The sequence below is a fragment of the Orbicella faveolata genome, unplaced genomic scaffold, assembly GCF_042242905.1.
Source record: "Orbicella faveolata isolate gen_17 unplaced genomic scaffold, um_ofav_v1 contig_24, whole genome shotgun sequence".
Lineage (NCBI taxonomy): Eukaryota > Metazoa > Cnidaria > Anthozoa > Scleractinia > Merulinidae > Orbicella > Orbicella faveolata.
Genome location: NW_028301552.1, coordinates 31,591,061 through 31,618,606, shown reverse-complemented (window position 1 = coordinate 31,618,606; position 27,546 = coordinate 31,591,061). Strand labels below are relative to the sequence as shown.

General features: G+C 40.0%; 2 protein-coding genes across 2 annotated transcripts in view; one reads left to right on the top strand and one right to left on the bottom strand.

Moving 5' to 3' along the window:
• Positions 1–5,878, top strand: part of LOC110065004 (polycystin family receptor for egg jelly-like) — a 13,381-nt gene extending 7,503 nt beyond the window's left edge. The window contains exons 10-12 of the mRNA XM_020772104.2: positions 527–1,804; positions 2,641–2,815; positions 3,408–5,878. Coding sequence (XP_020627763.2) covers positions 527–1,804; positions 2,641–2,815; positions 3,408–5,128 — 3,174 coding nt within the window. The 3' untranslated portion in view covers positions 5,129–5,878. The remainder of the gene's footprint in view (positions 1–526; positions 1,805–2,640; positions 2,816–3,407) is intronic.
• LOC110065021 (uncharacterized) lies at positions 5,693–27,525 on the bottom strand. The gene is made up of 16 exons (XM_020772124.2): positions 26,062–27,525; positions 24,951–25,267; positions 24,068–24,209; positions 23,646–23,755; positions 22,597–22,655; positions 19,549–19,724; positions 18,093–18,826; positions 16,811–16,948; positions 15,836–15,961; positions 15,322–15,471; positions 14,696–14,938; positions 13,461–14,201; positions 12,581–12,805; positions 10,697–12,013; positions 9,656–9,818; positions 5,693–8,946 (listed from the first exon to the last, which is right to left on the bottom strand). Exons 1-16 carry the CDS (start codon positions 26,141–26,143, stop codon positions 7,085–7,087), a joined length of 6,585 nt encoding a protein of 2,194 aa, XP_020627783.2. The 5' UTR covers positions 26,144–27,525; the 3' UTR covers positions 5,693–7,084.
• Between the last annotated feature and the right edge of the window lie 21 nt (positions 27,526–27,546).

Genomic DNA, 27,546 nt, shown 5'->3' with positions numbered 1-27,546 from the left:
GTTAATGCCTTACTCGCCTCGCTATTATTGGCCAGCAGTGAAAGAGACTTATTTAGTGGCAGCTAAATAACGGCCATATTCCATTCCAAATATAAGTCAAAAATCCTAAAGTACCTTAACATTAGAAGTCCTTTAATATGCCAACCACATAACCACCACAAGCCTCACTCCATTTTCCCCTGCTGTAGTCAGCGCGGAGTAAACAAATGTTCGAAAGGTCCCTAACGTAAATATTGGTTATCTTAAACATCTTGAAATGGTATGTCCTGAAAATATAAGAGTGGTGACAAATATAAAACAGGACTTAGGAGACGCATTGAGATTAAAAAAAACCGTCTTTATTCGTTTGTTCGTTCACTCACTGAATTCGATTGTTGGATAGTTCAATCAGTCGTCGTTCGGTCATTCGGTTGATTTTAAGGTCAGTAGCGACAAGTCGATCATGCAGTAGTTGGTCCGTCTGATTTGTTCTTTTACTCGGCATTGCCTTACCAACTTATTGATTTTCTCTTCCGATTTATTGCAGACAATACCAAATGTTTATCTCCTCGATAGCGAGGAGGAAGGACAGCACCATTATCGCATCTCCATTCAGACGGGAATATGGTTGGGAAGCGGCACCACAGCTAACGTTGGAATAATCATCTATGGCGAGGACTGTTACAGTGACCAGATCATACTTAACGACTCCGCTTGCAAAAAGATGTTCTTTGCTCGAGCGAGTGTAAATACATTTACCGTGTCTCTGCCTAGGCGCCTGGGACCTCTCTACAAAATTAAGGTGTGGCACGACAACAGCGGGGAGAGTCCTGGATGGTTCTTGAGAGACTTTGTGATAACAGAGATGGATACGCAAGAGCAGTGGCACTTTCTCGCGAACAGATGGTTGGCGGTTGAAAAGGGTCGAGGAGAAGTCGAAATTCAGCTGAAAACTTCAAATAAAGAGGAAACGTCTAACTTTAAAAGCCTCTTCTCTTCAAGGGTTTCAAAACGATTGGCCGACGGACATTTGTGGATATCGGTACTTACTAGACCACCACAAAGCTTGTTTACTCGAACGCAACGTTTCTCGTGTTGCATATCGGTGTTTTTCCTAGCTATGATTACCAACGCTATGTTCTACGACTTTGGCGAGGAAGCCGAAGATACTTTTCAACTTGGTCCATTGACTATGAGTTGGACGCAAGTGAAAATTGGAATCCAAAGCGCTATGATTGCGCTGCCAGTGAATGTATTTATTGTAACTGTTTTTAGAAACGTGAAACCAAAGAACAAGCGTCATGGAGACAACGATAACGAAGAGGAAAATTTATCAAAGGGTCTCCCTCATTTTTTTGTTTATATAGCGTGGATTATGTGTATTCTTGCAATTCTTTCTTCAGCGTTCTTCACTGTGCTCTATAGCTTATCTTGGGGAGCCAAGATCTCCAACGAGTGGCTCACTTCCATTCTCGTCTCTTTCTTCCAAGACGTCATTATCTTGCAGCCCATTCAAGTTGTTCTAATTGCTTCTTTGCTGTCAATATTGATTAGAAAACCAGTGAAACACGATCCAGTGCATGGTTTGCCTCGTAAAAAGAACCCGTGCGAGGAAGATTATAAAGTACAACCGCCAGAGGAGACTGTGTTAAAAAAGTCGCGAATTTTCAGGACGAAACTTCAAAAGATGTTTCGCGCTATCTTGGAGATTAGCTTGTTCTTGTTTTTTGTCCTGTTACTGTTCGTTGTGTGCTATGGAAACAGGGAGACCTCAAGATACCAGCTTACTAAATCACTCAAGGATATTTTTGTTAAATTTGATAAGGTAGGTGTTCAATTGAACCAGCCGATTCAACCAGCCAGCTGCCAGCCTGTTATCAGTCAGTCAACAGTCAATCGGTCAGCTGATTAGTTGACCAGTCTGTAGGTCGGTCAGTCATTTAGGCTGTCAGTTGGTCAATAGGTCGGTCGGTCGGTCATTCATTTATTCATTATTTACCCATCCATTCATTCATTCATTCGTTCGTTCGTTCGTTCGTTCGTTCGTTCATTCATTCATTCATTCATTCATTCATTCCGTCAGTCAGTCAATCAGTCAGTCAGTCAGTTAGTCAGATATTCCATCAGTCAGTCGATCGGCCAGTCAGTCGTCAGTCGGTCTGTCAGTCATTAATTCAGTCAGTCAGTCAGTCGATAAATCGGTCAGTTGGTTAATCGGTCGCTCGGTCGCTCGGTCGGGAAGTCAGTCCGTCACTCAGTCAGGTGGTCGGTTGTTCAGTCGGTTGGTCGGTCCGTCACTCAGTCAGTCAGTAAGTAGGTCAGTCAGTCCGTCGGTCTTTTGGTCAGTAAGTTGGTCGGTCACTCAGTCGGTCGGTCTGTCAGTCGGTCGACCGCTCGGTCGGTCGGTTGATCGATGGGCAAGTCAGTCAGTCGGTCGACCAGTACGTCAGTCAATATCTCGGCCAGTCAGTAAGTATGCCAGGCGTAGGGATCAATACCTCAGCTGGTTAGTCAGTCGGTCGGTAGCCAGTAAGTCTGCCGAGTAACTATCATAATTTGGGTGACTCAAACGTTCAATAAGATATTTTTGGGTGCAATCCTCCTGGTTCTTGCAATAATATTCTCATATCAATGTTGTGCAATGTTGTTTTTATCGCACAGCGAGTCAACAGCACCGCAACTTTTTGGAATTGGACCCGGCAAAAGCTCGTACCAGGCCTCTTTCTCTCTGAATGGTACAATGGACAGCAAGTCAATCTAGAGGAAGGGTTCATAAGTAGTGGATATCCCTTTCTCGTGGGCATGCCCAGACTCAGACAGATCAGAGTACAGCCAGGTTAGACTGTGAATCATGCGTAATATGGACATTTCCAAACATATATAATAGAAACATGCAGTGCCTAACTTCGAGCATGAAAACAAGTTCCCCGAAAGTGTGGTTATGATGTCTTTAGTTTGGTAATACAACGTAACTAGTAACCCCATTTGTCTACTTTTTAGCCTTGACAAATAAGACCTTTGTATGCAAATAGTGGGAATATCGTTGGAATTAACAGATTGAAAATAATATCTCTTTTAAACCAGATGTAACCCTGTTCTCAGTGATTAGCAACCCTTTCATATAAGCCATTTCGTTCGAGGAAACCTTCATTAAATAACCTTCACGATCCGTTTTTAGCCAAGCCTCCCTCCGCGTTCCTACTTGTAACCCTTTCCCCGCCCCTTTTTCCGTATAATTTTTGGTTAGAATTCCCTTCCGTACAAATTAATTTTCTAAGCCTCTCGTGCATATATTTTTAAATCACGTTGTTGTTCCCTGTTGCGTTGCTTGTTAATGACATACACGCCGTTTTATTTGTCAGTATTAATAAGCTCTCCTGTCTTAATAATCCCCAAAACCGCCTTAACATATAATTCTTGCTTTGTAGATGCATGTCAAGTTGAAGATTACGAGGTAGTGAAGCGATGCTTACCATATTATAGTTTCCGATTTGAAGATAGGACCGCCTACAGCCTTCGTGACTGGACACCCGTCGCCAACATCACCGAATTCGAGGTCTCATTTAAGCTAGATGATTTGTGTCCGAAGCCTTGGAGGTACCGCACCGCAGATTCTTTAGAAACGCTTTCATTTCACGGTTATCACGCCATCTATGACGGCGGAGGTTATGTTGCTGATCTTGGATATAACGCTGAATCAGCACTGGAAGTAATACACGATCTGGAAAACAATAGCTGGATTGATGATAGAACTTTCGCCGTGTTTATCGAGTTCACCGTGTACGAACCTTCAAGCACACTCTTCAGCACAGGAAAGTACCTCTATGAGAGGTACCCAACGGGAGGAACCAAAACAACTGGCACAATTGAGACCCTGATGATTTATTACCCGACAGATCCCAGTTATAGGTCTTTCTATCTAGCTTGTCAACTTCTCTTTATTTTCTTGATATTCGGGTTATTCGTCATGGAGACTGTAAGACTTTATTTCCAAGGATGTAGATATTTCACTCACTTCTGGAACTTGGTGGATATTCTCCAAATTAGCAGTGCTGTGGCCGCGATTGTTTCGTACTTCTTCAAGGCAAAATACACTAGTGATTTTGTGCGAAGAGTCAGAAAAAACCCCTTCGACACGTCAAGCTCAGACTACATCGTCCAGTGGTGCGATCTCGAAATATGGTTGCTGTCTTTAGTGGCTTTTCTAGTGACAATAAAAATGCTGAGATTGCTAAAATTCAACGATCACATCTGCCACTTGACGTACACGGTGAAATCAGCTGTCAGGCATCTCGTTTCTTACTCTTTGGTTTTCACAGCTACACTCGTGGCCTACACACAGCTTGGAACTCTTCTATTCGGAAGCAATGTGTCGTCATACTCAAACATGACGCAGTCACTGAGGATGCTTCTAGAAAGGCTTCTGGGTAATAATATGTACACAAAAGAGCTAAAGGCAGTGAATGACATCATGGGTCAATTGTTTACATTAGCATACTCGTTCTCAATCGGAATGATACTGATCAGTATGTTTTTAAGTATTCTTTACAGCTCTTACAGCGAGATAAGGAGAATCAAGCAAGGCCGATTTCCTGATGTTGAGCTGGCTCACTTTGCGTGGCGATATTTCATCGAAAAACTCCAAACGTTTTGGCGCGACAAAAAAACATCCCTCAAAAGGAGAAACAAAGTAGAAAAACCGCACTTAAAGATAAAAAATGCAAAATACTTTAGCGTTCCTAGAATGAACGCTTTAGAAGATGCAGATGAATTCTTACGCACGACGTATGATGAACTCAAGTCAACCGAAGAGTGCCGATGTCTTTCTGCGGAAGAAATCCAGTTCGAAGAGGCAACTATTGAAGAATTCGATGACATTTATTTAGCGGACGAATACTCTTCCCTGAAAGACGTGAGGAAAACTCTGTTCCAAATAGGAACTTCTTTCTTCCTCACCAAAAATCAGTGGAGCTCGGGAAGTCTGAGCTACAGCGACGATGATAGGGATGAAATCAGTTCACTGAGAAGCGAGTGGAGCTACGGTAAGGAAAGTAATCAAATGCAGAGCTTGTTCAGCCTCAACAGGATAGAATCCGACTCCTCGGAAGATGATATAGATGATCTGGTGGAAGGGCCTCTAAAAGTATAGAGCCCTTTGTTCATGTTTGTTTTTGTTATTTCTATCTATTTGCATTGAAATATAATGCAAGAGAACATTTCAAAGACAGTTAGCGAAAAAAAAATTGGCACTGTACAGAGTGGCTAACATTTTCAAGTTGGTTACTGTATTGTTACCTACTCCATAAGTAGATTGGCGGTTTCTACCCACCTAAAGCCCAATTCCGCTGCGTTCCGTTATCCAAAAATTGTTTCTAAACATAAAAATATTTTAATATTTGGAGCTACTAAGGTCAGTTTTCTATTTCAAAAGAAAACCCAAACTGTCTGTTTATAGGCGGGTGTCTCTCAGTAAAATTAGATCTTTTTAATGGAATTTGGACCCAATGTAATGGCGGCATCAATACGTGCAGATTTTGGTACTGCAGATTATAATTATTTTTAAAAAATCTCTTAGTATAAAGCAAAAAGAGTTAGTGTCTTTATGTTTGAGTCTGATTACTGTAGTTACACTAAACTACTTTTGAGTTGTTTGCCTAGTTTTTCGACCTTGAGGTAATATATTCTAATGTAAGAGAAAAAGGACAATAAAATGTTTTAAAGTACATGTAAATTAGTTTTAATTATTTCTCTGATTTAGGACAATACCTTCGTTCAGTTAGTATTGTTACAAATATGTTATTAATATCTACTTTTAGAGACATGTTAATGATGTCACTGATTAATTTAACAGAGTTTTATGCAAATGTTACTGAACGAAAACAATGCTTATTTGTAAAAATCCTTTGTCATTTTGTTGGTTTCCACTGCTATTGATGGTGCCTCTTTACCCTTACATGTAAAAATGACACAGGAGGGATTGAAATTCGAAAAAAGGTGGTTACAGACGCTATTCTAACAGAGACGTGTATCAACAGAGCAGTCAACGAAAGCAAATGCCTAAATGGTTTTCAGGTCTAATATCCTTCAAACAAAGTCGGCAGGCGTGATCTGCAGTTCTGCTGCCTACTTCACAAGACCAAAATTACTGCAGGTCGGCAAACATTAAACCGTGCTAAAATCTTATTCCAAATCAGCGAACTTTCAATTTTTTTTCCACACGACATTAAACTTTATATTGTATCTACGGCACGGCAAAATAAGTAATTGCTCTTACCCCTTCCACAACGGGACGGTCAGTTAATCTCTCAACATCTCACTTTTTATGCTTGAATTTAGCTTGAATAAATATTATTTCAACTCCATGCGTTTACCGAGTACAGGAGGATTTCGTCAGACTATAACATATATATGAATCAATCGAGGAAAATGTTGTTGGTTTATTGATCTTTTCCCGTCATCATCTATCCTTATCTGTTGCCATGCAACGGATAAGGCCCCCACATTACTACTCCAGCTAGCTCGGTCCCGTGCAGTCTTCGCAAGCTATTATTGGTTGACCTTCCTGGCCATTCGGAGGTGCAGGCATATGAACTTAATCGCTCATTATTTTCTGTCAAGAACAACCAGCAGCGCGTCCCGAACAGAAATAATGCAACGGAGGTTAAAATATTAAGTGCAAATTCTGGGAGAAACGTATACTCGAAAAAAAATCCGAGTCCCAGATCATCGGATTTGAGCCCACGACCCTCAGTGATCTAGTCGGATGCTCTAACCACTGAGCTACCGGAGACTCTATGTTGAGCAAGGGTCAAATTGTGGGTATCGACTTGAACCGCATCGCGCGGCTACACAGCCACGTATTGACTCATATGGACTCACTAACAGCATCCCAGAATTTACACTTAATATCATGTTGTTGAGGTTAAAATAACATGTCAAATTTATTCCAACTCGCGCGTAACTTTCATCGTTGGCTTGTTGTCAGTGAGCTCGATTGCTTTCTGTATACGTGATTTCAACTGTAAGAAGTATTTTTTTCAACAGCACTTAACTAATTCAAAATCTATGTATTAGGGTAAGTATATAATAGTTCGTTACGGATTAATCATACGTAATTCTCTGCCAAAACCTTAGTGTAACTCTGGGTATGGCTCCTCAGCGTTCGACGAATAGACCCTCCTTGAACCCTCTCCATGCCACGAACGTAGCTCCACGTCTGAATGTGGGGAGCGTCCTCTTGACAAGTTTGAATCAAAGAAAGAATGGACGCGGACTTATCCAGGCCTGCAAAACTGTCGTCAAATGACGAGAAAGAGGAGCGAGAATTGTACCACTCTTCACCTTCCCACAAACATCTTGTGAAATCCGACCGAACGGTTTTCATGATCTTCGCGATATCGGAGAGTGGTTCCTCATCGGTTAGCGGAGGCTTAAAACAGGCGTTCATCTTTGCTTGTGCACAGCTGGTGTTCAAAACTTTAATTTTTTTGTTTTCATTTCTCCTATTGGTAGGACTTGCTGGATTTATCTGGATGCAAGGTATTCTTTCAAAATCTGTTTGAGGGCATAGACTTTCGTAGCTCAAAAGACTTTCAGTTTCTGCTAGCTTGGCTCTTTCTTCTTGTGGAGCAGCATGATCTTCCATTGTTTGCTGTAATTCACGTTTTGGAGGTTGCGGTGTGTATTTTCTGCGAATGGTTTTTCGAAACGTAGATTTTCTGAAAGCTCTGTTGACAGGCATAGTGCTTGCTCTCCTGACACGGTTTACCAAATAGCTTTTCATGTAGGGACCAAGCTCATCCCCTGGATACTCTCTGCCGCTGGCCTCATGGAACGCGTCATCCAAAATTGCAATAAAAGTGTTTGCAAAGATGATAGTCATGCTTAACATGCATGCCATCAGAAAAATGGGGGCAAACACTTCGGATTCAACACTTCCATTCATCTTTGAAAACTGTATCTTACCGATTCCAATACCCATTTTAAGTACCGTGCGGAGAGAGTAATAAAACGTTGCATATTCCCCATCTTCTGCACCAAACAGAAGCGTCCCGAGCTGGGCAAATGCAAGAACAAGCATCATAATAACAATAGCGAATGAGCACAGGTAACGACAAGCTGACTGTAGGGTCCATTTCATAACGTGTACATGACGATTAATCTGTATGAGTTTGAGACAATTGATGGTTGTTGTCACAACTGTGATGGACAAAATAACTTCTTGGAAACTTGACCACGCGAAAAATTGGTATGCAATCCAATCACCGAATGGATTATCACGTATTCGTTGTAAGAAAACTTTCAGGCTATTCTCCTTCACGAAGACTATAAGCACAGCGCAGGAAGACGACAAAATTTGTAGCATGGTAACCCAGCTGAAGAAGCTCTTGAAATATGCACGACCCCGCTTGAAACATCTAACAATCTCTATAACCAGTAACACCAAGATGATAATAAGCCACAGGAGAATGCAGACGCGATAGAATGTCTGAACAGCGGAGCCAGACGTGGGAAATAGGAGCTCAGGAATAACATTAATACTTGTCTTTCTCATACCACTATCATACTTCTCCAACATGAGCATGACGTTGCTAAGCAACAAATTGGCGGGCTCTAAAACTACAAATTCGACTATAACCACAGCTGACTTCCCGTCTATCCAGCCGTTCTTTTCAATACTTTGCTTGACCCTTAAAGCAGTGGAGGGGTCGTAGCCAAGCTTAGCAATGTAGCCGCCGCCACCATATGGAAGAAAAACTTCGCTAACGCTCACTGGCTCTTCATAGTGCCACGGTTCTGGGCAAGAATCTTGAAAGTGATATGGAACCTCAGCTAAGGTTTTTATTGGCTTCCAACCGGGTTGATAATATGGCGTTGTGTCTTTGTTTGAAGAGGAAAACGCGGGAAGACATTGGTTGAAGTGGGTATGTAACACGGGTTCCACTTGAATTACCTCACACGTGGATTCTGTGTATTAAGAGCAATATAACACTCCCATTTACAAGTTAGCTGCTCATATTATATTAATACACTAATGAAACATTGATACTCAAATAGCTCAGTGAAGAGAGACAGGAAAATTTTTACGTGATAACAAATAGTAATCAGTCTCATAAGTCATGCAATCGTTTAGCGTGCACTTTTCAACAATAAGACCACGAGACCAACATTTTCTATGAAGAAATTCTCAAGGAGGTGCAGCTGAGTTGACCATAGACGCGTAGAAAACTCTGACTCGAATTCTAATTTTATATCCCTGCTAAAATTAAAGCTGTGTTTCCATGGCTATCTAAAATTGCAGAATAAGTTTAAGCTCTTGAGCATCCTAAATTTAAGAAGAGAATATTACAGAGTTTCATCTTACTCAAACTATTTCGAGGCTTCAAATATACGAGGGCTCCTTCCGTGCAACCTCCGGCACTCTGTCGCCTTAAATATTGTAAATATATGCCAAATTAACGGTGATGAGATCTGCACTTGCTTCTCATTGTGTCAAATTGAAAAAATTCTATGAATAGTGATGATTTTTCTGCAGTGCGCCTTATTGACCTCGGTACTTACTCCGTACGCTCATCTCCAAAATTCATATTTTCTTGTAGTGTTTAGCTTCAACACTTGGCATTAACGATTTTCATGGTATTTGTTTTTACGGTTTATAATAAACAAGAAGCCTAACCTTGCCTGATACGCATTTGCCGAATCCTTGGCAGGCCGACTATGAAACCAATTTTGCTAGTTATCATCCCGGTCTCGTTTCCGTCGGCTGACTGCCCTTTGTCGTAAAGACCATGAACTAGTTCTTCCTCAAACCAGGCCCAAAACGATTTGGCATCTTTTACCTGGGTTTAAATGATAACAATTTAGACTCCTTAGGGCTTACTTATTTTATTACCCGGAAAGAGATCTTGGCGCAAGATTCATAAACTAGCCTTCCCACTTATGTCCAGGGTTGAACGCAGGTATTGTTTAATTAGTACTTCATATTTGGCAGGATTATTTGACATTTTCATATTACTTCATATTTGACAGAATTGTTTGTGTTTTGGTGACTTTTTACCAATGAGGACACTTTGTGATGCTTATCGTAAGGAATTTGAATCTCATTAGCGTTCAGAAAACACCGACAAGTACAAAGAAAAAGAAAACAAATAATCAAACATACAACAAACAGACAGGCTCCGTCCACACTACGCGGGAGAAATTTGAGAACGTAGCTTTATTTCTAATGTTAGGGCTACTGTCCACGATAATCTGACCCGAAAACAGAACTTTTCGGAAACGTTCTTCAAACCGGAGGAATTTGAAAACGCGACCTTTGCGTTTTAGTGTGGACGGAAAACATTTTGAAAATTGAAATTTTCGCAAACGATGACATCACGATAATCACGTGATTTCCCTGCTCGAGTTTTCCTCAAACACAAATCCAAGATGACCAGTGATTGTTGCGTGTTCAAATTTCTAAAACTTAGAGTGGACGGTGCCATAGAGAGACAAACAGATCTACAAACAAGTATCAGATCAGTTAACGAGACAGGAAGAACAAACAAACAAACATACAAACAAACGGCAAATATTAGCTAAACAAAAGCATAGAGAGGGGCTTCACTGATCTGCACTACAGCACAAAAACCTTGTGTACTTTATTATTAACTAAAAAGATATTTACACATTACACATGTAATAATGTGAAAACCCCAAATATGTCTTGGTACGATACCTGGGAAAATCCTCTGAATGTATCCTTGAGTGATTTTGTCTGCCTATAAGTGGATGGTTTACGGTTTGCGTAACATACCGTCATCAGTAGGACAACAAAGGCTACGTAGAGCATTAAATCTACGAAGAAGCGCCGCATTTTTCTCTGTTGTAGTTTTAAACCTCTTGCTCTCAGTAGCGTTTCTGTAGAAGGCTTTTGGCCGATCACTTGCCCATAATCTTCTTGAAACATGTGCACTAAGTTTGCTTGCTGTGCCGTGTTTTCGATGTCATTGTTTGCAGCTGGTTTTCTGTTTATCAACGATAAGATTGAAGTGTTGAAAAGAATAATGATCGGTCCTGTAAGCAATATTTCTTGAAGCAAAGAGACGCCGACTGACAAGAACCAGCGATTCGCTATTTCCGCTCCCCATTCGAAACTGTACAAAACCGCAAACACTGCCGACGAAACTGAAGCTGTCAAACAGAGGAACCATCCAACGACAATAAACCAGCGAGGTAAGAAGCCCTGGGTGTTTTTTCTTCCTGTAGTGGAGGTCTCCATCTCTTTAGAGCTATCTGGGGATATGTTTCTCTTGACGTTCCTAAATATCATCACTGTAACTATGTTGACAGGTAGCGCAATGAGTCCGCTCTGAACACCGATTATGATTTGTGTCAAGCTCAGTTCTAGTGGTCCTAGTTGAAAGGAGCTTGGGTCTTCTGTCTTTTTAAACTGGTAAAACATGGCGTTGGTTACTAGAGAAACCAGTATGATTGACAGCATACAGGTTAGCCGCTGGCAACGTGTAAATGGGTTCTGTGGCGGCCTGGCAAAGATTGAGAGAAACAGATGTTTATCTGCAAAGTTAGTGACGGCCCGCCACTGAAACAAATTGCTGAATCTCGTCAGCTCTCTTTTCGAGGCTGCTTGGATCTCAACATCGATCGCACCATCAGCGCTCTCTACAGCAAGCCATCTGTTGGCCACGAAATGCCATTTTTCGTCGGTAGAGACGTCTTTAACCACAACTTCGTACAAAAACCACGATGGACTTTTACCACCGTTGTCGTGCCAAATCTTTACCTTGTATACCTGTCCAAGTCGACGTGGAAGGTCGAAGCTGAAAGTGTTTACACTGCCACGGGTGAAAAGTTTCCTTTCCTTCCAGGGGTCCATGAATAATATTGTATCACTAATTTCGTCTTCACCGAAAAGTATTACACTGACGCTAGCAGTGGTGCCATTATCATGCCACATTCCGGTTTGGATAGATATTTCATAGTTGTAAGCACAGGAATGTTCTCCTTTCTGATAACTCACCTTGGTGTTCACAACCTGTTAAATAGAGAATATTTAAAAAAAAAAAAAAATTTTCAAATTTTTTGCTATGAAATCATTAAATAACCATTCGTTTTAATTTTTAGTGATAGTTATTTAGGAGCTAATTGTCTCAGTGTTCTTAAGATCAAATTGGGTGATCAACATCCGCCATGAGGGAATGATATGATTGAACAATCGATCTGTGTTAAAATTGAAATAAGGAGATAAGAAAACTAAAAACATCAACTAATATGACGGTAAAAAGAAAATCCTGTGCTGTTCTAGGCTCAAAAGCCTGACTTAATATATTACAGTTTTTTAAACGACGAAACTTGCTATAACTTTCCTTCGACTGAGGGGGCACGCTCGAACATCAGCTTCATTTACTTGCTAAGGCGGTTAATTTACCTTTACCAACCGAGTAAAAGTAATAAATAGCTAAGTAATTCTACGAGAGCTGTTTACGTGTATGTGGCAAACCTCTTATTTTGTCTCAAAAGGGATGCTAAAATCAGGAGAAGTCGCAAGTTGAGTAAGTGCTTGGTATACACAAAATTCACCATTCTGAGAAAAAAAACCTACCTTCATTTTGTCTCTGTTGTCTGCCCTTCTAGCAAACACAAGACCAACAGCGTAAACCACAAATATTAGGCAAATTGTGGAGAGGACGACCAAGTTTTCGGGTGGTATTTCTGCTATGACCTTGGAGAAGTCGATCTTGTTGGGAACCACATAGAAATCGCCAGAAAATGTTGATAGATGATTGGTTAGACAGTGGACCCTCGTCTCGTTACTTTCAGTAGCAACCTAAACGGGTCACCATAAAATACGTTCTAAGTCATTGCAGTTTTTATGTCAGTATCAATGCTGAGTGCGAATTACATCTTTTTTTCTCTAACTTGTCTTGTACATAGAGCGGTTCTTTACTGACTGTACCAAATTTGAAGCCACATTAATCACAGACAGAAATTGACAAAGCCAACAATCGATAGCGCAGCAAATTAGCTTTGGATTAATAATTTTTGAATGTACTATATTTGGAATGTCTTTCTCAACGTAATTGTCTGAGTATTTTTTTTTTTGTTATATAAATAGACAAAGATTGACGAGCCTAATTTTCTCGATGACTGGACTGTGAATCTTTGTTACAACGGATAAAGGTGACGCAATGATTTTGCAAAGAATGTGTAAATTACTTCTTCTCATAGCTTTCGACAAGTAACTGTACTTTTCAGATGCAACCCCCTTCAGTGTGGTTGTCCAAGCAGCGTTGAGGCTATGGAATGCGGTAAAGACGGGTTCTGAGTTCACTTTCTAGTGCTCATTCGCTCCCCATATATTTAAGTGTGCAGTAACAAATGAGTTGCACCTGTACCCTTTTGTCAATTTCTGTCAGACGATTTTCAAAATTAAGATGGAAGATGGAGGTGGGTTTCTTCCTTAGACGGCAAAATAAACTAACCTGGATTCCTCGTGCTGACCATTTTTTGTTCAGTTTGTCCCAGAATACGCAGGTCCCCACCGTAACAAACAATGTGTACCTAACGTCCGTTTTAGAATCGAATTGGCGAGGCACGTTCTTTTTCAACGGGAGAGGAGTTGGAGCTGGTTTCACCTTAACGCAATACTGTGTCTGTCTTCTTAAAGCCTCTGCATCATTGCCTGCTATTCCTGCAGACACCTCGGGGGTTTCAACGGAATCCTCAAGAATTTCGACTCCAATAACATGGCGTCCAATATGACCTGTGACATTGGGTAGAAGATCAAATTCATATGGGTCACGAGGCGAACATCTGTCATTCCATTCCCTGGAAAAATTTGAACACGTCAAACGGGTGGTGTTTGGCAGAGTCACGTTCAAGTCATGGTGTTGAGGCGTTGGTCTTGAGTAGTGCCCGACGTAGACGCGCAGTGAAATGTCCTTCTCAGGCTTAATTCGCACAGTTACTACCGCTTCGTAAGAAGGAATAGAGACGTTGTGATAACGCATTTCTTTTCTTTTGAGAAACAGAATTCCATCAGATGCACCTTGGTCCCTAGTTTCGTCAGGGTCTCTAGAGAACAGAATTCTTATTGGTTTGCTTAGATTAGAAATCTTCATCTTGGTGTTGTTGTTGTGCCAAAATGTGATGTCAATAGCTGATATATTTCTCGAGATGATTCCCTGGCTCGAGAAAAGAGGATTGCGATCGAATCTAATGATCTGAAAAATAACATGTTATGCAGAAATTATTTTATGGTGTTAATCGGTACGCGGCCCCGTTAATGTTCAGTAAATGAGAAATACCTTGGGGTGAAAGTTCCCTGGAATCGTAACAAACCCGTCTTAATTGAACACCCTACCGAAACGTAACTAGGTAGCTGTCATTATTGCCATTATTATTATTTATTTATTTATTTAATCATTATTTATATTATTAATCATTATTTATATTATTCATCATTTACAATAAATTCCAATAAAATGTCTGCTACTATAAGGGGATTCTCTCTTAGCTGAAGAAACTGACAACTTAGTAAAGTTATTATTACTATTATTATCATAACACATGTAACACACATTGATAAGGTCACGTGACAGGGTTCTAGATTTTGAAATATCCTAGTATTACTTTTGGTTCTCTAATGGATAATTTCTGTTTCTTTTTTGGCATTGCTTTGTTTAGTTTGCTGTCTAGTGCTTTTTTAGAAAAATACCTGCACTGATCCAGATTGGAGGTTATCACTCCATTTTCCAGCAAATAAGTCCTTGGGAAGGCGCACTTCATCTCTCTTTATGCGAAGCACTTTATCATTGAAACTCTGGATCTTCCTTTTCGCCAGTAAAACGGAAACGCCACTGGAGTACAATTGGACTTCAGTTTCTCCTGGAGCAGAACTCATAAACCTGCGTCTCATATCACTTATGTTGTATATCGATTTCTTTGCCTTTCTTGTTATCTGCGTAAAGAAGGGTAGCAACTTTGAAGTCATGCACGGCTTGGCAATATATTGGGCCAGGACACTTGAAAGAGAAAATTAAGACAGTTGGGTAACGCTAGTTTCCTTTGTTGCAAGCGACTAGTATGTACTGATCTCCTCCCAAGAATGAGTGTCGTACGCTCTTGTCCCTCCTTCCCTCCTGCTTCTAGCGTTTTGTTTTTGTTTTGTTAACTGTTCTGGATAGAGGCTCTGCCAGATTTCAGTGACAAAAACAACGACCTTTCTTGATGACGCTCGAATTCTGTCCTTTTGATTCAAAATCTAACCCATGCGTCGTAAGGCTACAATTCTTTGATACCTTCATGTTAAACATTTTTAGAGAGAAAAAAATCGGTATTTACTTTTTCATTTTTATCCTGTGAGGCAGAAGAAAGAATCAGTGCAGCACCCTGTACTAGGTTCTTCGTTGTGTTGTCGATGTTGGAGACGTTTCTGGCGCTCTGTTCATTCACAAAGTTTACGGCCATCTTAAGAATGTCAAGAGAATTTTCCTGTAAAAAATTGAGTTCCACGCCATTATTAACTTAAAAACGTAAATGAGATGGGTGCACATACTTTACAGAATTACCAGTGCAAGCTGTGTCCAAAATGTGATTTATTACAAAAATAAAGCAAATCACTAAACTCAGGGTGTTCGTCCATCAAATTAATGATAAATTGAAGTCTTTTGTTTCTATGTCGGTGCATGGTCTTACACTGGAACATTACATAGCTTGGAGGGCCATTTTCTTATATAATAATTTCGCCAAACTTACAAAGCTTTTTGCACAACATTTAGAATAGTCTAGCCGTAAACATTTTAGATGATCAAAATTATGCAACTCTAAACCACTGGTGCTATGATATAAAACGTACCTGGATTTCCTTCGTGGTTTCTGCTTTGATTTTGTTACTGTATATAACAAAGACTGCCATTTGGTTCAACTGCTGGACGGTTTTAATCTTCATATGCATTATGCTTCGTATTATGTCCTGTTTAGTCTTTAGGAAAGAAACAGAAAACAGGTCAATCATGAATACGTTCAGTGTAAACAAATACTAGACGTTGTATAAAAGTCTCCGTCGGAGCTTACCCCGGTTTCCGTAGAATCAAGCGACTAAGAGTAATTCTAGTCCCCTCTGCATGGGACGCTAGTCCATAACAGGTTCCCCCAAACATTAAATTCCCCAGCACCTTCTTATAAAGCTGCATGGAGAGAGGCACTTTGATAGTTAAGTGTCTTCCCCCCCCCCCCCACCCAAAATAAAAGGCAGTGACCCCCGCCAGTGCTTAAACCCGAGCACTCGATCCGAAAGTTCAGAACACTAACCTTTAGGCCCCTGCGTTTCCGATGGACTGTTGTTTCACCAGGCGAAAAGTTTTGTATAATTTTGGAACATATTTTAAATCTTACCGCTACAATTATAGCCTGAGACAACATTATTTTATGAAACTTGTGCACCATTTTAGCATGATGTGCCTGAGCAGAGCGAGTCGAATGGGTGAAATCCCTCGGAAAATCCATGTAGAGTGATTTTCTGCTCATTCTTTATAACGGCGGGAGACCCTTTGCGGCACATGGCCATGTGAAATGTAGTTCAATTCTAGCCGGAGTGCTCATTCTTCAGTATCCTATAAGTTTACAGCTTGACCAAACTCAGCTGTCAAATAACGATGCGCTAATGCTCGTTGTAACAAGCCCATTGTTAGTAACTAATTGTTTTTTACCTGTCTGACCCAAATCAGCCTCGTTCTAAAATGATGTGACAACAAATTTTGGTATGTAGTAAGGTCTGTAAGATCTCCGTTGCTCAGGTCTGAGCTCTATGATGATATTTAACCCAACCAACCTTTCTTCTAACTGTGGTGTTACGTTCTGTCTGGTCCAATATGATTTGGAGAATCTTCAGGTTGCATGCAGCCTCTTCGTGCTGGTCGGATGCTAGTAGATTTTTAATAATTGTGACTTCTTTCATAAGAATGTTAACCTAAAATGAGAGAAATGAAATAACAATTATGTGCTTTTCATTCGCTAATGCAACGATTCGACAACGAACGTAACCTAAGACAACAAGTCAATGTCCCTCCCAGGGGGTCTCCCATCGCTGAGGGGGAATATTATAAACCCGGGGAGGTACTCCCTTATACGAGCTAAATAGGTATGTGCGGCCCCAAAGGGTATGGTTCTTCAGCCATTTTGGTCATAAACAGGGTATCGGTTTAGGCGATTTTGGCCATTTTGGTGATAAATAGGGTATGGTTTTTGCACTCTATAATGTTGAACTGGGTATGTTCCTTAAAAGAAGTTACTTTATCATCATTATCGATAAGACCATCAACAAACGCCATTCATAACTTAAGTTTAGGGCAACTTTGCCAGCAACGGTCGTAAATAGGGTATCGAATTTTTGGTCAGATCATAAATAGAGTAGCAAAAATGGCAGATTTTAGTCATAAACAGGGTAGGGGTTTTGGGAAGTGGACAGCACACCCCCACCCAGCTTTTCTGAGAGTATCGTCCCCCGATTATAAAGTCAAAGTATCTTTTAGGGAGCCTTCGAAGAAATAATAACAAAAGAAACGCTCTTATTTCCGTTTTTAGGCTCGATTTCCGCCGGACTCTCGAGCCTGGTCTACTATAGCGCGGGCTCGTTTCCTGGAAAGTGGCTTGTAATCAAGCCTATTCCGTTTTAAGTTGTATCTTTTAGGGTTCAAATAAAGCCGAGCGACGCCCAAATTGGTCTCCTTTAGGAGTTTAATTCAAATTTTCCGACGAACATCACCGATCTTTTAATAAGGGAATCCACGGCCGCACGTGAGTGAATCCTTTCAAACTCGGTACATGCTTGTGCTATTGCAACAGTCTGCGTTATGATGTTCAGAATTCCAAAACATGAACACGCCACGTTACATGGAATATTGCACTTTGCTCGTACGTTTGACTCAAATGTAATCCCGCACCGAGGCTAAATGGTATTTTGAAATTTTGGTCATTTAGGCGAAGAATAGTTTCAACCAGGAGAAAAAACCTCGGAGCAAATTATGAATATTGTTTATATGAAATTGCATGTACGACTTCTCTGGGCTGTGATAAACTAGCTCCACTCATGTCTTACTTACATACCAACCTACCTTTACAACAACATCATGAAAGAGTGAAGGCATCGACAAATACTTAGCTTCCATCTTTACCCGAACACTATAATCTTCCTTTGGATTGCCAGCAGGTAGAGTTATCGTTCCGGTCGGAGTACTCCAATTTGAAAGAACCAGAGGCTTGGTAGGGTCGATTTCCGCCTGTCTTTCGAGTCCGGCCTCCGGTTCCTTTCCCGAACAGTGGTTTGTAATTGAGCCAAAAGGCTTGCTAGTCGAAGCCAGCGTGGCAGAATAGCCAATTGCTTCAATGTCTTTGTATCCACCTATGCAACGTACAGTAAATTTATCCAAAGTGGGCTTTCTTTGTGTCGGTGTTACTGTACAGTTTAATGCCTCCATTGGCACTAGTTCAAAGAAGCCGAAGTCGTAGGTGAACGAATATACACCTGTTTCGTCAGCATTCCTTGCGATGCATCTAATATACTGTAATCCAGGCGGTCGGATATGCTGTTTCCATAAACGTAGCCTCTTTTTCCCTTTTTGGGTTTTACCAAATTGATATATCAGATTGAAAATTCCCGATTCTCTGTCAACGGCTGCGATCTCCCAGCTGTACGCTATCATTGCAGTGATGTTGCAGTCCGGATCTAAGCTTGCAGTCACAGTGTATTTGCTTCTGGGTTTTTTTGTGTCGAATGTTACCAGCCGAGGATTAAATGGATCTTTGCCGAGAGAGACCTGGACGGCTGGGGGTCGACATTTTCCACTAACTGGCGAGACAGAAATATTGAATTAAAGCTTAGAACTTAAGATACACACGGTAGGCAGTTTTACCTTTTATATGCTTATCGCAGAGTTACTTCCCTCCTGGTATTGTCTTATACTGACCGATGGTGACCACAAAATGTAGATTACCAACTGCCCCTCCCTCGCCCCTCCCTCGAGGTAAACGTACTTTGGCACTTTCATTTCAATCATTTTTCATATACACGGCTCTACAAGCTGCGAGCTTTATATTCGCTAGCCGCATGCTTCTTCCTCGAGTCGCAATATCGATACGGCAACAAAAATTACCGTAAAATTTACATTTGAACGTCTGGGGTATTGCGAAAACAAGAACAAAATAATACAAACAGGCAAATTAACAATAAATATTTAAATCATAGACGGCAACAAAAACGCAAAGAGCGGTTTTCAGCTCACTGTCGAAAAGTAATTATTGATTTTGCTTCGCTCATATATGATACAAGATTGGGTTAAACTCGTTTCAGTTCTGTCAATCTGAAGCCACACCAAAAATAAAGTTAGTTAACCATCGTTGGTCACTCGCACACGTTTTCCCGCAATTTCGTCAACTAAATATATTTAATTCGAGTTTTGGACCTTCTGTGTCTTTTGTGATTGGCCAGATTGATTACTTCGATTTGGTTTTATGGCACTCAATTAAAAACCTGTTGTTTGAAATTTCGTAAGGATATTACACAAAACTTACCTGGATGCTGAATTTTCAGAATAGTAGTTCCAAATACAGGTTTGTCTCCCTGTCTGGTCAACGAGATCCGAAATTGCTTCAAAATGTCCTGAGTGGATGATGCTATGCAATAGATCTCCAACTCGGCTGTCACGCTCACTTGATCTTTTTGGAGGTCGTTTATGTATAAAGGGGGACTAAATCATCAAAACAAACAGAAACAATAGAAAGCTGTTCTGCATCGTTAAAATGTGGAGACTACTTGATTGCTGATTACCGGCAGAATAAATATATAGATTTAGCCAAGCCTAAAGCGAAGCTCCTGATTGCAGTAACTGACGATAAAGGAAAGAGAGAATTATTTTTTCTTGGATCAGAAACTCAAAAAATGATCAATTGTGAGCATGTATTTGTTCAGCGTGTGGTTTTGCTATTTTTTCCACTTAAATTTTGACAAACTATACCCAACAATCCTAACCAAGATTGTAGAAATTACGTACGCAATATATCAGACTTTCCGAGAGACGATTGTACAAGGAATATGTCAAAAGAAAAGTCAACAATGCGCCAGGGGTTAGCTTGCGCCGAAATTTTGCCTTTGCGAGTACTCCTTCCTTCTCCCTCAGAGAAACAACGGGACTTGAGCCCGAGATCCAATCGGCACACCAGTAACTGGTCAGCGGTCAACTTAAAAAAAAACACGCAACCTCGATGAGCTCTAAACCTGAGCCCGCGATATAGTTACGTGATACTGGTCAGCGGATAGCTTGTTGTGACAGCTGTCAATTAACAATGGCGGAGACGCAAAAAATCAAAGATGTAGCTATGGTAATGGTGCTACTCTCTTAGTTTTCAAGGTATTGGCGTACGGACGGACGTACGTACGTACGGACAGTCACGTGAAAACCAAAATTTTTCAGATCGATGGGTTACCATATTTTCTAAGGTATGGGGTTCCGCTCGCGCGCCTTCGGTGCGCAGGAGCTCCGCTATTAAGAGATTACGGCGGAATTGGACTGATTGCGGCTCCTGTTTACATTCGCCGTTAGCGGATAATGGACGTTTTCGGCGGCCATTTTGAATTCTGTTGTTTCAAATAGCTATTATGGGGTGCTTATGGGGCAAGCACATACTAATAGACCTCTTTCGCTTGGGCGGTTTATTCTCCCATTACAGACCACGTAATATTCTCTAGAGAATTGTTCTTTTATCCACTCAAAAACTATTTATTCATATGGACACGACTATCTGAAAATTTGAAAGAATTCTCAAGAGTATCATCACATGGTCTGAAATGAGGCGACAAACCTGTCATTATCATTTCCCTGAGCCTCCTATAATAGGTATTTGAAATAATAGAATTCAAAATGGCTGACGTATCGCCGAAAAGGTCCATTGGAAAACGTTTACTAGGGGAATTCGAAATTTTTTATATGAGCTTTCGCCGGCAACAAGAATTTGTAAGCATTTTCAATATGTAATATTTACTTAATTTTCTCTCCTTTTAGCATTTTAGACTTAAGGCCGGTTTTCATATCATCCCTGTGATCGCTGCTAACAAAAAGCTGATGGATTCTTACGACTACTGGTTTCCTCATTGATCAGCGCAAGATTTTTGGCAGCGACTTTAGCGATCATGTGGAAACCAACCTTAACGTAGCTTACCTTAAAGACACTTACAATGTTCTACTTCCAAATTACTGAAGTTTTTGAGAAGGCAAGTTCGACGCAGTTTCATATTACTAAATGACAAATTCAGAGGCTATAACTAAGAAGTTTACGCAGCGAAGAATGCATTTAGTGCCAAAACCTATCCTCGAGTGTTTAAGTTCATCTAGAGATATGAAAAATTCCTCGTCCTGCACATGTTCATTATCATTTCCCAGCGGACGCCTGGAAAATGATATGGACATATAGCGACGAGCCACGTAAAGCTCATTATATATTTTGCTCTTTAAATATAATAACCTTATTCTGCATCATGGTACTTGCGTTGAGCTTTTAAAATATTTTCTCGAACTAATACTTACAATTCATCATACACAAATTCGCAATTAGCTAATCAGAAGCCGTGTCTACTGTCCTGATATCCTGCGATATCAAGTCACTGACCTGATATGGCTACGATATCATGCTCTCTTAACCGAATTTGGGTATACCAAATACCTAATCGTGCCTTAATGTTTAGTACGCTTTGGCGGCAAATCAGGGTCGTTTTGTCTCGCCATGGGTGGTATTTCGGTGAGACGAAGTCGAGCCAAAATACTCATGGCATAACCAAACTACGAACCACGACTCGACCAAACTCGCCTAATATGCTGGCGAAGCGTACCAAAAAGATACAGTTAGGTAATGTTTAAACAAAGGAAATCATGACCATGACGGTATTTGGATATCTGATCTTAATTAGAATGGATTTTTACGATTTTATTTCTCCGTTATCTCCATGGATTTAGTTTCGATTGAGAAGATACATCAAATATCAAACACCAAAGCAGTGTTTGACCACAGTCCAAACACTTCGAAACTCGTCAAAAATACTCCGCTTGGTGTTTGGGAATATTTTCAAACACGGTCTTTTGTGTCTGATATATTACTTGAAGCAGAATAGAATTCAGAATAAGCATTTTAAAAAGACGCAGCAGTGTATAACGTACTGATCAAACTCTCGCTAGAGTATTTTCACCGATCTCGAGTATCGTCAATCAGCGAGATCATTTTTCCCCAGAGAATAATGCAGTTGCTTTGACTTCTTAACTTTCGTACTTCGTAACATAGATTTTATCTATCCCGATGTCGAAATAGTTTTCCATATGTCTATAACAAAAATATTAAGGCATAGCAGTTTTAGCAATTGAAGACCTCGAGTAGGCTTTTACGCCAGAATTAGATGTTCCTACATGCCATACTGCTATCAGTATCGGAGACTGTCTCAAGGGGATACCAGGTACGCCGGCTTTATAAACTCTTTATGGGTTTAATAATAAGGCATATTTTTAGTCACGTTTCTTGCACGATTGATATACAGGGTTAATGTAACGCAAGGAAAAATAACTAAAATTTACAAACCTGAACTTGTGAAGTTTAACAGACAGGAAGCCTGGAACATCCTTCAGGTACTCTGTAACCTTTAAAAAGATTAATTAAAGATTTAGTCTCCTCCATTCTTCGTTATTATATCTTGCTAAACTAGATGTACTGAGCTCTGCGGCGTGGAAATATAATAACTTTAGTATCAAACATATCTAATTTTATAATCGCGTTTCCAATTTTTATCAACTTATTTACGCCGATCGGTTGGGAACTGATACAACCTCAGACAGTCGCACCTGTTTTGGCTGTTTTTGGACCTCTACTAAAAACTAAGAAAGTCAAGGCCAAAATGGTAAGCCTTTACACTCGCTTTCAGTGTTACTTGCATAGCAATTATCTTTCGACATGCCATGTCTCGACAAGCTATGTAACCTGGCCTACGTCAAATTGTAAGCGCAACTGACTTCTTTACGGTCGAACTCGACTTTTAGTCATAAAAGATGGATTTACTTGACATCAAACTAAGGCGATGTGGGAGTTAAATCGACTGTTTTGAATATTACATCTTTCGAATACTAACTGATTGGTAGCAGCCCAAATCACCATCGAGAACCGATAGAGTACACTAAAATCGTTTGAATTATGTCATAAATCGGGAGACATGCAAAGTCCAAAATCTTCTTCATTCATTTGAGGTCATTAGTTATCATTTATTTGTCATTTGTTCCGCTAATAACCGAAAAAAGGCCAGTTTCACAGTTAAAACGGTCTTTCAGCCGTTTTCATAGCATCTCGAAAGATGGCATGTGGAAAGATGGTCGAAAGATGTCGCCCATGCACGTAACACTGAGAGCGGGTGTAATTGCCTACGATTGTACTTCATTCACTGGAACAGTTAGCGAGGACCTACAGCAATAACAGTTAGGAAAAATAAAAGTGAGACACTAACACTGTTTTTTTTTTAATAAACCTGAAACTCTAAGCCTTTGCTTAGTATTGTAGCTCCTACAACGGGACAGTAAGAAAGAAGCTTCAGGAAGACAAATTTAAGCAAAACACTTAAACTAGTTTTGTTTTGAACATACCTGATTTAAAACCAAGCCCTTGATTTCTCTGGTTTCTTCATCATTGGGATTCATGTAGCTAAGCAGAAAGTTTGTATTCCGTACCTTCAGCCAAACGTTGAAATAATTAACTAAGAACAGAAAAAAAACCCCAAAGTTTTAACGTTCGCCTTGAAACAAAGTTTCTTTTCTTACAGACTGCACAGCAATGAGATGCTTGACCACGGATAAGCATACATCTTTATCCAACATAATGATAGCTTTAAAAGAAGAATTCAATTACCCAAAGCAAAGTGATTCATTCCCTCTTTTTCCCACAATTATTTATCTTCTAAAGACACTTGCAATACTTGAAAAGTTGGTGTTTTGACGAGGTAAACGACGATGTTTGATGCCCGTTCGTCGTCTATTCATACTTGATAAGATACCAAAGAGGTTCTTACCTGGTTCACAGCCGTATAACTCAAACCTTAAAGCGATATTATCATGCCAATCTGTGGGGATCAGTACGACTTGAGAGGTTTTTACCGGTAATGGAACTGTATTGAACTTAATAGTGTGGCCATCAATATTACCACCAAATTCCTAGCAAAAAACAACAACAAAACAACAAAAACAACAACAGCTACTACTGAGACCCCACGAAAGTGCCACCTCACGATGTTTATCTACTGTAGTAACTCAGTACACATTTTTCAACTTAGACGTTTTTAAAGCAATCTGCGGACTAGTCTTAAACTGGCCCTTTCTGATCCTAAATTTCAGCCAAACAAGGCTTAGTCAACGTAAAATTGTCAACTTGATAAAAGACTCACTTGCTTACCAGAAACACCACAAATATTGTGTAATTGTCCATGGAAGAGTAAGGTAGCAAACCTTTACTTACAGGATGCACTTTCATTTTACAACTTAAAACACTTTCATTTTACAACTTAAAACTGTTCAGATGGCTAGCTCACTTCAGTAAAACTGTTTACATGTTCCTTATGAGGCCGTTACCTCAAAGAAATTATCTGAACTGTAAGCTTACCATCACAAGCAAAGATTCGAAGCAAATTATGCGAGTTACTTAGATAAATGGAAAGCTATCTAAGCTACTGTACTGATCCCTTTAAATGCTTTGATTAAACTAAATATGTGGGTGAACTGAATCCAGTGGAGTGTAATTGTTACGTTAGAATTTACCTTGGACTCTACAAGCTTATGTTCTACTCTTTCACATAATTTTCAGAGAATAGTCAAATAATAGTTCTCGCGACGTGAGGTTGCGAGGAGCTCCTCACTTCGAAGAGTGGGGCTTGGGTCTGAATCATAGGGCCTTCTCACCTCAATAGATTTATAATTTCCAGCATCATCAGCAGCGAACATTCTATACTTGGTGATCCACTCTTGTCCTAGGCCTTGGGTAGCGATGCCAGTTACGACCATTTCTTTCGGAAGACTGACCGAAAGGAAAGGGGAACGTGACTGGTTACGTGCGTGGCTAAGGGCTTTCGGATCGGTGCGATATCCCGACGACGAATTCAGTCTTGCGCGATGAGCTCCGAACAATGTCAGATCCTCCTCGTAGCCAGTCACAGTGGCAAATATGCTACTATCAGGAATGTCGCCATTTTCCATGCCAAGTGGATTGTGACAGTCGCCTAAGTAGAAAAATATAATATCGTGCACCCCCTGAACGTAAAATGCAGTGAGGTGATTGGGGGAGCAGGGAAATAAGGGGTAGGGGGATGGAATCTCTCGTTTTTGGCGTTTCTTTCTACGAGAGAAGGATAAAGCCGCTTCACACAAAACAAGCCAAAAGTTTTCCAATGGGACTATTGTTTGCTCGGATAATTAAATGATCGTAAACGATAATCTGATAGGTCTGTTTCTGATAAATTTATGCGCCATTCAAAACGATTTGATGGCTAGGGATGTTATTAGGGCGTTTGCGTATAATATTATATCTTGTTACAAATGGACAATATTCTTTGCTTTATTCTTCTCGAATGGACAGAAAACGGACGAAAACCATCGAGCTTCATGTTTTATTTGCGAAGAAAATTTGTATTAACACCTTAAGTGTCTTTGTTCAACACTGTGCTATTCCGTGTCTATTTTTTTTTTTGACTCAGTTGTACACTGAATGTGACGAATAAGCGGAACTTCTGTGTGTGATTGTCTCGACTGACCATGGTATACGAAAGCCTTAGAACCGTCATTTGTTATTTAGCATCGGCATCAATAGGCTCTTAAGTCAGTATAACCATACTAGGAGGCTTAGAAGAGGACGATACAGAAATCCTTAAAATGAAGCAAGAATTTTCGTCGGCTTGTTGTGACTATTAGCGTCATTTACCATTGTTGTACCACCTAGCTCACGATCTTAACATTATTTAACTAACAGATCAAGGAAATACCCAGGGAAGTTAAAAATGAACTAAAGTTCACTTACGAAATTCCCCTTGCACCGAATGGAATAGATGAAACATCACCATAAAAAGAAATAAGAACTGTCTTCTTTCTGCCATTATCATAAAGTAGTTTTTAATTCACAACTGAAGCAAACAATTTTGAAAGGGATTGTAAATTATTTATTAGCAGACACATTAACTCGCAGGCCACTATTTCAGGTGGTCGCTGTAATTCCTCGAGCAAGATCACTTTCTAGTGTAGAAACCTTATAATTTTATTCCGATATGGTGTTTTTTTCTGGAAAAAGAAAAAATAAGCAAAGAATTACCAATACTTAAACTTTTCAACCACTTCTTCATCATGTCGTGTTTTAATCAGTTATTCACCATTTTCATACCTTTGCTATTCAATAAACTAGAGGGCCGCATGCTTAACCAATATTGATGAAGCTAATTACAGAAAGTCACGTTTCTTGTATTTAACACATTTGAAAATAGTCGAGAAGAGTTTGCTAATTGGCACAATAATGGAAAGTGTCCAGCACGGTAGCGATGGCAGAATGAAAGATGCACGAAACATTCCTGTCCTGAAATGTTTTCATGTACATTTATTAATGGACTTCAATTGATACCTTCAGCAAACAAGAAAATACAGAGTAATTGTGTATTGACAAAAAAAGACAAAAACACTTGCAAGGTTTTACTTTAATCGGGATAAAATGTAGCATAATTATTTAGAGTAAGAATTCAAATTAAGGTCTTTAGTCGGTGACAACACTTAAATTTGGTGACATTAAAAACCAGTTTATTAATGTGTCATTCAAGTTCTTTCATCCCTGATGTTAATGACTTTCATTCAAGCTCACATTTTAATTCCACCTGGCCTCTAGATAATGATAGTATGACTCGGCATCTTAGTTGCTTTGTTTACCATTCTAATTCCAAGCTCATCTAGTGTCATGATTGTATATCCTTAGATACCGATTCTTAAATGTCAAGAAAGCGCGTCACAAGAATTAATAGACAAGTGAGGGATTTTGGCCGTTCTAGTAATTTCTATAATTATCCAAATATGTTTTTTACATGATGGTCAAAATCCCAACATTTTCTCGAGGCCATCTGCCATGATAAGATATCGATTATATTTGATACTGTTGGCTGCGAATTTTGCAAGAGAAGACTCAACCAGAATGAAAGCGATGTCATCTTTCGGAGGACTGACGTTATGTTCCTCACGGAGCCCCGAAGATCTTCAATTCATAAATTCGTGTTCCATTTACCGTTTTGCATCGTGTGCACTACTCCTACACCTTGCATCTTTTACGCCCCTTCAAATTTGTTGTTTCGACCAAAATGACGGGTTCAAATAGGACACTTTCTACGGAAGTTTGAAATTTCCCACCGATATTTGCAGATTTCTTTTGTTAATGGCACGACAACTTGAACAGCCAAATGTGCGGAAAACGTAAACGACGAACAGATCTAGAGAGAGGAAGGAGACGTCCTGGGAATAATATTAGGGAACT